Source organism: Schistocerca cancellata, chromosome 3 (assembly GCF_023864275.1).
Source record: "Schistocerca cancellata isolate TAMUIC-IGC-003103 chromosome 3, iqSchCanc2.1, whole genome shotgun sequence".
In the NCBI taxonomy this organism is placed as follows: domain Eukaryota; kingdom Metazoa; phylum Arthropoda; class Insecta; order Orthoptera; family Acrididae; genus Schistocerca; species Schistocerca cancellata.
Window position 1 is genome coordinate 632,145,257 of NC_064628.1, and position 12,167 is coordinate 632,157,423.

The 12,167-nt window shown below is 38.2% G+C and overlaps 1 protein-coding gene across 1 annotated transcript in view; it reads right to left on the reverse strand.

The window, feature by feature from the left end:
* Positions 1-12,167, reverse strand: part of LOC126176474 (uncharacterized) — a 255,480-nt gene that overhangs the window by 115,043 nt on the left and 128,270 nt on the right. Inside the window, exon 6 of the mRNA XM_049923629.1 lies at positions 9,517-9,610. Coding sequence (XP_049779586.1) covers positions 9,517-9,610 — 94 coding nt within the window. The remainder of the gene's footprint in view (positions 1-9,516; positions 9,611-12,167) is intronic.

Consider the following 12,167-nt stretch of genomic DNA (forward strand, 5'->3'; position numbering starts at 1 on the left):
CCACAAAGGAATTATCCAAATGACATGTAAACTGATACATGTAATGTACATGTACAGACAAACAATCAATTATAATTTCAGAAAAATTGGATGATTTATTCAAGAGAAAGAGCTTCATAAATTGAACAAGTCAATAATGCATTGGTCAACTTCTGGCATTTGTGCAAGCACATATTTGGCTAGCATTGATTTCCAGAGTTTTTACATGTCCTCCTGAGGGATCGTGCCAAATTTTGTTCGACTGGTGTGTTAGATAGTAAATGTCCTGAGATTGTTGGAGGTCACTTCCTGTAATGCTCCAAAGGTTCTCAATTGGGGGGGGGGCAGGAGAGGGGGAGATCCAGAGACCTATCTGACCAAGGTAGGGTTCGACAAGCACAAATACTAGCATAGAAACTCTTGCCATGAGCAGGCTGAAATGTTGGCCCAGGATGGCTTGCCATGAAGGGCAACAAAACATGTTGAAGAACATTGTCAATGTACTGCTGTGCTGGAGGAGTGCCCCAGATGGCAACCAAAGGGATCCTGCCAAGGAAAGAAATGGCACCCAGACCATAACTCCTGGTTGTCATGTCATTTGATGGGTAACAGTTGGGTTGTTATCTCACTGTTATCTGGGGTGTCTCCAGACATGTCTTCACTGGTCATTGGGGCTCCATTCAAAGCAGAACTCATCACTAAAGACAATTATACTCCAGTCAGTGGTGGAAACCAACCTGACTGTCACATGCCATACAGCCTGGCGACCAAAAATGATGGTCTGGGACGCCATTTCTTTTCATAGCAGGATCCCTTTGACTGTCATCCACAGCAAACTTACAGCACACAGGTGTGTTGATGATATTCTATGCCCCATTTTGTTGCCCTTCAAGGCAAGACAACCTACATCACATCTACTGATTTCCATTCCAAATAATTCCTTTGTGGTGGGACTTATTTTGCTCTGGCTCTGAGCACTATGGGACTTAACAGCTATGGTCATCAGTCCGGACTTATTTTGCCTTTGAGTGTATTAAAGGGTGTACTGGGTAACCTACATATTCCCAATTAGTTTCAAACCTTTCCGATTAATAAACACAAAGCTTCAAATGCCAAGAGGGATTTTACAGCTGTTAATAACTCTGTCTACTAATGTAAGAAAACTGCTTCTGAAAAACAGTAAATCTTAGACTGAGTCCTTATTAGATGAACCTTAAAGAACTCTCTATAATTCTAAATTCTACAGTAGAGAAGAACAGGAAATATACTAATAATAATAAATGTAGCTTGTTTAGATGATGGGGTAATTATCAGTGTTTGTGTGTTTCAACACTTTTCACTTTGTTTATTTGATCTTTCACATAACATATAAAATAAAGAGTATTTGACTTCAGAGAAATGCCTTGTTATATTTTTACGTACAATATAAAAGCTAATTTTTACAATTTTCTTTGCTTACTTTATATAACAGCATGTTTTAATTATAAAAGAAAAGAGACTTCAGAAATTTGCTTAGTAAATTGACAAAATCAATGGCCACCATAAATTTAGTATTACATTAATAACTATAACCTGGGCACCAGTGTCATTAAAAGACTAGTCAACAATTTAGTAGATTTCAGTTAATATCATCCAATGGAAAGACTCTAAAGTATATTCTTACACATAACTTTAAACCTGATGAATTTAAAATATGTGAAAAAGATAACAACCTTCAGGGTATCCAAATATCATTTATATTACAGTTATTTGGTCAGAAGATACAGTTGGCATCTTTTATTTCTTTAAGTGACTGAAGTCTGAAAATGAATATGAAATGTAATATAAAATTTATTATTATACTTAACAAATCATCACACAAATGAGAACAAGGTACAAGAAATGAGAAAGCAACATCAACATAACAATTGGAATAATAATTTTGTTTCATCACATGCAATGATTAATATGAACAACTGGGACAGTTTTATGTCCAATTGGAGAGAGAGTACCGAATGGCATGTGCTCACATTGCACCTGCAAAGGAGAGTACCGCTTTATAAATTGTGTGTGCATCTTTTAGAGGCTCTACTAAGCAGATTAAATACTTAATAAAAGTGTAAAATTACTACATGTCAGTCAACCTGGGTTGAGAGACTTGTAATATTTTCCAACCATGCTCAATTCCACAACCTATTCTGTCCTGCCTGAGGATTAAACTAGCAGTTACAAAAGTGTGGTGCATTTTTCCTGTTTTAAAATGTGTCAATGAGCTTTACCTGGGCACCAGTGTCCATTAAAAAACTTGTCAACAATTTAGTAGATGTCCTCCTGAAGGTCAATACTAACCCCCCCCCCCCCCCCCCCCCCTCTCTCTCTCTCATTTTAGTTTTCTCAAGTGAAACTGCCTTCAGACACAATACATACTTATTTAATAAGTATGTTTTTTAATAGGTCATTAAGTCTGAAGGACCTGCCTCAATCAATTAAAAAAAGATAGTACTCTGAGGAATCCTTCACACTGACACAGTGCAAATAGATGCCAACAGTTGTAATATGCCTGGGTATTAATTATTCCTGCCAATCAAGGTCAAATGGGGTTTGAGAACACCAAGAGTTGAAGACACATCAATATAGCTGCATACTGTACAAAATACGGGCCAACATGTCATTGAACGGGCTGTGCAGTGTATAGCAGTTTTCAGGCCAGTATAAACTGATTAAAAGATTATCCTGATACTTTTTTTAACAATTGGCTTCTATTGTCACATAATCTTCTTGGGTAATGACACACATCTTCAACAGACTACTGTACACATTCAAAACCTTTCGGCTTCCATTCTGATAAAAATTAGGTTTTATCAAATATTGTTCTTTTTGTGAGAATGTACTCCTTTTCTGTAGCTTTGATACTTCCAGGCAATCACATTACTCATTTACCAGCTACCGTTAAGATAAGAGGTTCTTTCCACTTATTTCCTGTAGCTCCCTCCTGTTCAGCTCTGGTTTGATTTCCACTTCCAGTGACATCACAGTTGCCATATCATCACTGGACATAAGATGTTTCTACTTTTTTTATCTGGCTGTTACTTTAAACTGCGTGAATTATGGTTGCCTAGCACTCTCCAATGTTGAAAAGACAAACACAAAATTGTGGGAAAAAAAAAACCAACAAAGTTTCACCCCCACTGTAAAGGGGTGGCTGCAAGGGAGCAGCAGCATGCACTATTTACTAGCATGAAACAAAATTTGCAGTGTACACTTCCAGCTGATGATTAGTGATATGGAGGGCACAGAGTAAGAAGAAGGATGAAGTGTATCAGACTGTGTATGGAGGAAGTGTTAAAGTGAAGTAAAACAAAAGGCATAAGCGACAGGATGGGATTTGAGATGTTATGTTATGTTTGAGCAAATTGAATTCAGTCAAGAAGAAAGATTAGCACCATGCCAAGATTTTTCTATATGAAGCTGTAGCTCAGATAGGGCAAAAATGAGGTAACATTTGCCATTGGCCTCAATACGGGAAGCCACGAGAAATCTAAATCTGGAAGGTTGGGTGGATATTTGCACTCCGCTTCTCACGTCCAATGTACTAACAACAGTGTCACATCAATAAGATTGGGACCACGTAGCATTTGAAATGGATGGGAAAGATGGAGAAGTAGTTAAATCAATCCATGAATATTGAGTTACAGAAAATAGTAAAGATAATTACTTCTTGTGATTTCCTTGCTGGCTGCACATTAGATGACACATTATTTAATAAGCCACAGTTATCTGTAAGGCAGGAGAGAGAGAGAGAGAGAGAGAGAGAGAGAGAGAGAGAGAGAGAGAGCGCACTAGATAAAGCACTAACCCCCCCCCCCCCCCCCCCCCCCCCAATGGATTTTGAGTCTGTGTCACCTATAATACCAGTGAGTTCTTGCGGCATGACATCTCTAAACTGACCAACCCATTTATATAAAAAATGGCAACTTTATAATCTTGCCACCCCCCTCCCCCCAACAACCCCCACCGTGCACACACATACATGGATAAATTTCTGCAGACACCCATGAAACAAGCTATTAACAAGTACAGAGAACTGATCAGATGTAATCTCCTTTAAGATGCTTTTCCATTGGTACAGCAAAATACCTGTAACTTCTTTCCTCTGGACTGCACCAAGGCCATACTTCAACTTCAGTACCATTTCATTTACTGTTATCCACAATAACACTCTGTAAGACTTACATCAAAGGTGTTTACACGCGCTCTCCATCAAATCTCTCTTTCTCCCCCCCCCCCCCCCCCCCAATGTCCATGCTACTACCATGTGTGAACCATTTTCCAATGTGATTGCGTATTATAGCAGCCAATGTATTTAAAAACAATATTATAAAAGTATTTAAAACAGAAACAAGTAACTGGAAAATATTCACTATCCTTCATAGTTAGGTACACAGTTAAATTAACAGTAATCTAAAACTTGTCCCTAAATTGTTACTAACTATTCACTACTAAAGCAAATTTATTACATTTTTTTGAATACATTCAGGTGAATCACACGAACAGTCTTTGTACTTCGTCAATCACTCCAAGAGGGGGGCGACACACACACACACACACACACACACACACACACACACACACACACACACACACACACACACACACACACACACACACACACCTCATTCTCTCACAAAAACATAAGCATTTTAGGTAACTAGCAACAATTGTGGTAGGAGGATTAAATATATCAGATATAAATATAGCTGAAAATTACCCATAACTAAATTTTCTATGAACTGGACAGAGAGCAACACACAACTGTGTGCCAGCATACCATACTGCTGGACATCAATACAGAAACTGTTTCGTTCAAATGGCAACCCATGATGCAAATGTATACTGTGTTATATAATTTCCTTTTTATTATGTACAGAAGACTGAACATGAAATCTCAAGTCATTTACAGAAACAGTTCCCTATGCAACTTAAAGCAGAGATACAGGAGAGAACAGGAAAGGAACACAGAGTAAGCAGGAGATCCCAGGTTAGAATACTGGTCCGGTACACATTTTCGCTAGTCGCTGCTGATTCCACTGAAAGTCCCATTGCAGCTAATAGCAGTTCCCCCTCTTAAATTTACATATAGTGTTTCACAGCCGTGGGATCTATGTGGTGTCTGTTTTCTTGAAACAAATAATACCATGCATTCAAATGGACACAGAGTGACTTCATGTATCTTTATCTACATCCACATCTACATGGATACTCTACAAATCACATTTAAGTGCCTGGTAGATGAAGCAAGTGTATCAACACAGGAGATCACTCTATCTTGTCAGTACTGATCTCCAGTTCATGGCACATTTTGGCAGCTTCCCTATGTACCTGAAATGATTTTTCATTATCTGTTGATTGTGTGTGGGTTAGTTCTTGCACTGCACATTATTGTACGGTGAACAAGAAACTGCCCCATCTTAAAATTTTATTGCAGATCCACATGCAATAAGTTCTGAAGATGAGCTCAATAATACAGCTACAAACATCAAATTTGGTACAAGGTGCGCTTTTAAGAGAAAATAATTCCCAGAAAACCATTTTGTCCTATATGGTAAATGATGCAGTGACTTTTCCCTGAGCAATGTAAACTTCAAAAGATTGAATTTGGTGTCATTCAAGTGCTACTAAGGAAAACACTTGTTCTAAGAGTAAGTCACAACAGAATTTTACACTAAAAATTAATGTTAATATTTTGGATCATTCAATGGCATTAATCTGTGTTGCACATATCTGTTTCCAGTAGTACTATAAGTACTGGTTATCCAAGTATCAATACAGATTTATCAGACTGATGCAATTGGACTGAACACATAGCTTCAGATACTGTTTTATTGCTACCTTTCTTAAATAAAAGCATGTAAAGGTCTTTGGCTTAGATTTTGGAACATATTTTAGTGAATAGTATGGGCATTTTCAGTTCATCAACACAATATGTAATTCAATCCGGAATTAGTATGAACAATTCAGGTTGACACCACTTGATAAAGTTATAACAAACAGCTGTGATGCCAGACTCACGAGGTAATGACATCAAAGTCAATCTTTTCAGCGATGTTTTTCAGCCAACAGAACAAGAAATGCCCTAATGAAAATTAATATCCGAGACAATACAGACAGCAGAGTAACTGCCAACATTATTCCCAGAGAGAAAAAAATGCAAGTAAAAAGTCTACAACCCTGTAAGATCACTCAAGTGCCAATTACCTAGAAAAAGTTACAACAATGAAAGTAAGAAAGAAGGCAAACAAAGGAATGTGGGAAAAGGAAACAGACATGGAAAATACTTGAGCCAGACTTTAGAAATATGAAATTTAATAATAATCATAGCAATATTTGTGGTGTGTGTAGTTCTGGATCTTCCAGAGTGTGCAGGAGAGTTTGGTTGAGATGGGGTTAGATATCACATAAATTATAAAGTAAGAATGTGTTTTTTGATGATTTCTTCTGAAAATTTTGGAAATATTCTGTAAATTTCAGAAAAGTTCATTGCTAAAATTATTTAAACACTAGGGGTTACATAGCAAACAACGGAGAGATGCATGCTGGAAGTTATTAGTGAAAAAAAACCGTTCAGGCAAGATGTAATTAGGATTGCAATTAAAATGAAGTGAAAGTTTGAAGGGTCTGTAGCCAGGCAAATGGATGATAGTTCTTTGAGACTGTGATTCTTCACTGGATTGTAAATTTTAAGAAATGACAGACAATGACCAAACATGAAGCTGAATAGATAACATGAGAAAACAGGTAATAACAGCATAGGTGTCTCCCACTGAAAACTGAAATGTGTGGAAGAATCTAAATTTTAATTTTCCTCCCTTCTTTAATGCCCCATAGATGACTAGGTCACTCAAGATTGATTACAAGCTAGAACTGTGGTGCAAAGGGAAAATATATCTGTTGTATCCTTTCCTAAGGATCCATCCCTGCATTCACATTAATTGATTTAGGGACACCACAGTAAACTTAAATATGGTTGGTCTTATGCTGATTTGAATAGCCAATCTCCTGAATGAGAGATCAGTGTTCTACCACTGTGCCCAGTCACTCAACTGGGAATGTCCAGGAGGAGGCCTTTATCCAGCAGTGGATGTCAAATGGCTGGTGGCAATAATAATGATGATAGCACATAAAAGCAACATGTTCACAGAATAAATTTTAAACAGCTTGGTTGTATATTTACTGTGAAATGTGTGCAAAAGCATTTTGTTATTTTGATTATTATTTCCTTTCGGTGATGGCCCGACCAGTCATTCAATTTAAACTGTAGCAAAAGTAACTATATAAACTGAAGGTTGAACTGGGAAAATGTGCAATGGTTCATGTAAAAATAATTCTGTCAAATTTAATTTGTGAGATGTATAGACTAATGATGACTGTCTAAAATCTGTTGAGTCAGATCACTGAGTATTCCTAAGAAAACTAGTATTTCTTCAAGAACCCATTATGCTGGACACAGAACATAGCATGAGCACAATGTGGAAATGTGAATGTATATTGCAGTTTTTTAATTCCTTTCACATATGTGGAATGATTATCCACTAAACATGTTTGAACCGTCTTTTATAACAGATGATATTACAGTGTATCCACTGACATAGAAACTAAATTGCAGAAGACTGTTTTAGAGAAAATTTTAAAGATTTTTATAGTTCTTCTATCCTTAACAGGGCCCTCTTTCTTCATACCATAACTGAGAGTAGCACATATTTCTGAAGTAGTCTTAGCAGAACGGAAAATTATGCACAATTCAGTACCAAGTGAATATGTCTTCAGGTGAGAGAGAGTGCGCGCGCGCGACACACACACACACACACACACACACACACACACACACACACACACACACACACACACACACGAGAGAGGGAGAGAGAGAGAGAGAGAGAGAGAGAGAGAGAGAGAGAGAGAGAGAGAGACAATTGATCACTAATCCAAATAATTATTTTCATTAATTATAATTTTTGAAGTAACTTCCCGAAAAAGAGGCTCTAATCATTCTTTCCACAGTTACATGGAGATACGTCTCTTTGACCATGGTAACATTAATTTCTCCAAGTATGTTTTATTCTGAGATCAATTATAGTGAACAACAACAAGGAGTACATTACATGCTGTAAGGCACTGACTGACCTGGGACACAGCTCAAACATTACACTGATAAGTAATGAAGGTAAAAGGAGGTGTATACATCAAACACATATGACAATGAGGTACGAGAGTCAACAATTGAATGTTTACAAGTTTTACAATAGCAGACACTTAAAAAGATATTAGTATCTTTAATAAAGTATACCAAAAACATATTGCATTATAAATATAATTGATTACACAATACAGCTATTTTGATAGTGACCTCCCTCACAAGACTTGTTCAATTCTAGTGCTATCCATAGTTCCCAACAAATTTGGGATGTAAAAAATTAGTCCACAAGAAAGTATTGTGCACACAATGAGAAAGTAAAAGTTCTCAGTATCATAGTACTACCTGGTTTAAAAGTTAATTTGAAGCTTTTGATAAGCCTCTTATGCAGTCAAGCTGTTAACACACAATGACATAAAGCAATAATCATGCATATGTGTTTCAAAGTTTACTGCACAGAAAGAAATACTGCATGAAGGACATTATACACAGACTTCGTAAGTTATGGAACACATCACAGCCATCTTGTGCCATCATACATACTTCCTCTACTAAGAGACGAAGCCAACATCAGTAAATATTATATTAAATAACAACAGTAGATCCCACATTGTAATGTAATTACAATAATTTGTAATGATCTGTAGTAAATATTTAACAATATACACAACATACACAAAGCAAAATGGAAGAAATGATAATTCCATTTCAAAGAGGCCAAGTCAAACTTTTGTAGGATGTGGCTCACTGGCACGTCTATCATGGTTTGAGCGAGGAGCTGACAGGTGGTGGCGCCGCGAGCTGAGCGAGCGCCCCAGCGACGGGTGGCTCCCCCCAGCACCTGTCCCACCGGGGACACAGAGGTGCTTGCGGGGAACTTGGTGTCGCAGAGGCACAAAGCGGGGAGGAATGTTCACCAAGTTTTCACTGAAAATGGGGGAAAGGGGGGCAAACGTCCTCACCGGAGATGAAGCTGACGAGACAATGTGCGTTGAGGAAGCACCTGGCACAGGAGAGCCTGCAAAACAGAGCAAAAAGCCCACCACCACACCTGTCACAGCACAACACCATGTTAATTCAAGCAACCATGCACAGCTACAGAGAACAGAGTTATGAGCAGCTACTGTTTCTACATTTGAGAACTTGGGCTCAACAAACACTGCAAATGATTGATTTTATTCTGGTTTAATAATACAAGAGAAAGAGAGCCAAAGACAGTTTTTGTTAGTAGCAGCAAGCAAAGATGTAACGGATAAGGATGGCACTGAAGTAATAGGCATTTAGTGTGAAGATATTCATGAAATTTTGGAAGTTCAACCCACAAAGTAGAGAAACCATATATTTTTTTTAAAAAAATCAAAACTTACCAGTCAGCCCTCTGTATCCACAAAAGCCTGTCTCAAAATTTTCTATCAGATCCTGCTGATAGCGTAGGAAGTCATCAATTGCAACACCTTTCACCTGTGTATCAACAATAATAAACCTTCAGATCATGTCTTTGCCTTCAGATTGTGTCTTTCTGAACATAGTCCCTAGAACAATTTATTGCATAATGTTTTGTGTTCTCTTGTAATTAAATAAGCCATGTTCTATCTAATTAGACTTGTTGCACGTATGGAAACTAAGGTGCAAGGATCAAAGTTATCAAATATTTGGCAATTCCATTTGCAGATGGCTTGTAGGTAATAAATAATGGGTAATATAATGTTGAAGTAGTGAAATTTGTTTTGGACAAAAATAAATCAAACAATAATATTTTGTACATGGGCAAAATATTTGTACCTCATCAAAATATTACATTAAAAAGTATCTAAAGAAATAAGTGTTATTTCTGTTAGAATATAATTATGAAATATCATATTGAACATGAAACGATCAGCTGAAGCACTGATAACCACAAGGGCACAAATCACAGAGACAAAGTTTTGAGAAAAATACATGTTCATGAAAATAAAATTTGTAGACAAACCAACAGTCTCATATGTCTGATTTGTTTTTTAACCAAGCCTCAACATTCTATATTTCCTATGAAAAGTAATATATCTGATTTATGTTATGAAATATTAATTAATATTTAAGATAAAATTCATTATTAATGTTAATTAAGGGCAACAGTATTATACTTTTTGTTTTGGGCCCATACGAAAATGAATATCAGAGAAATTGGGGAGACAGATTTTCATGAATATTCATTTACATCAAGTGGTTACAATTAAAGCAGAGCTACTCACAGAGGTCCACTGTGAGTTGAAATTACCATATTGCAGCAAAACTTGGTAGATATGCTAATGCATTAGCATTAATGCAGAACCAATTCATGCTGGAAAAAAATTAGTTCCAATTTTGCTCACCAGTAGCAAAACTGGTACTGTTGATCACGTTCCATGGATGTAGCTTCTTGATGTTTCTAGTGCTTATACTGAACAAACTGTGTAAGCAGCAGTTAATACACACATCAAAACAAGCTTTCCATCACCCCAGGTCCCAGAAATCCTGACTGTGGATACTGTATCACAGCCAATCAGTTCCAGTCATTCCACCAGGAAGGAGGTACATGGCTCATGTTGACTGTAGTTCAAATGTGCCTAGACAATCAATACCGCGGTTAGATCCCATCCGCATTGTTACTTTGTGCCAGGAAGGGAAGTGTCTAGGCATCTCTGAGATACAGAGAGATAGAAACTGTTGATGACACGCCTTGTTCTGGCCGCTCAAGAGCTACTACTGCAGTGGATGACCACTATCTACAGATTATGACTCAGAGGAACCCTGACAGCGACACCACCATGTTGAATAATGCTCTTCATGCAATCACAGGACGTCGTGTTACAGCTCTAACTGTGAGTAATAGGCTGCTTGATGCACAGCTTCTGACGTCCGTGGTGAGGTCCATCTTTGCAACCATAACACCATGGAGTGCAGTACAGATGATCCCAACATCAAGCCAAATGGACTGCTCAGGACTGGCATCACATTCTCTTCACCGATGAGTGTCATATAGTCCTTCAACCAGACAATTGTCGGAGATGTGTTTGGAGGCAACCCGGTCAGGCTGAATGCCTTAGACACACTGTCCAGTGAGTGCAGCAAGGTGGAGGTTCGCTGCCGTTTTTGGATGGCACTGTGCGGGGTCGACGTACACCGCTGGTGGCCATGGAAGGCGCCATAAATGCTGTTCGATATGCGAATGCCAGCCTCTGACTGACAGTGCTACCATATCGGCAGCATATTGTCAAGGCATTCGTGTTCAAGGACGACAACTTGCACTCCCATTGTGCACATCTTATGAATGACTTCCTTCAGGATAACGACATCGCTCGACTAGAGTGGCCAGCATGTTCTCCAGACATTAACCTCATCGATCATGCCTGGGATAGATTGAAAAGGGCTGTTTATGGACGACATGACCCACCAACCACACTGAGGGAGCTACGCTGAATCGCTGTTGAAGAGTGTGACCATCTGGACCAACAGCCCTTGATGTATGGATAGTATGTCATGATGAATACAGGCATGCATCAAGGCAAGTGGACATGCTAAGGGGTATTATAGGTACCAGTGTGTACAGCAATCTGGACCACCACCTCTGAAGGTCTCACTGTATGGTGGTACAACAAACAATGTGTGGTTTTCATGAGCAATAAAAAGAGCTGAAATGAGGTTTATGTTGATCTCTGTTCCAATTTTCTGTACAGGTTCTGGAACTGTCGGAACCGAGGTGATTCAAAACTTTTTTTGATGCGTGTTTCTCACTTGATTTACATTTTCTGTTCACTTCCCATCCCTAATCCATTACGTATGGATACATTTCTATGTCTTTCTTGCAATCATAGTGCCAGACTTACACCTGGTGGCCAAAAATAGAACTAATTTTTTCAAGCGTAAATTTGTTCCGCATTAATGCGGTAGCAAATTAACCAAGTTTTGCTGCCATATGATACTTACAGCCCACACTGGACCTCTGTGAGAAGCTGCACTTTTATTACAACCATCCAGTACAATGTGGGCCAACAGTATA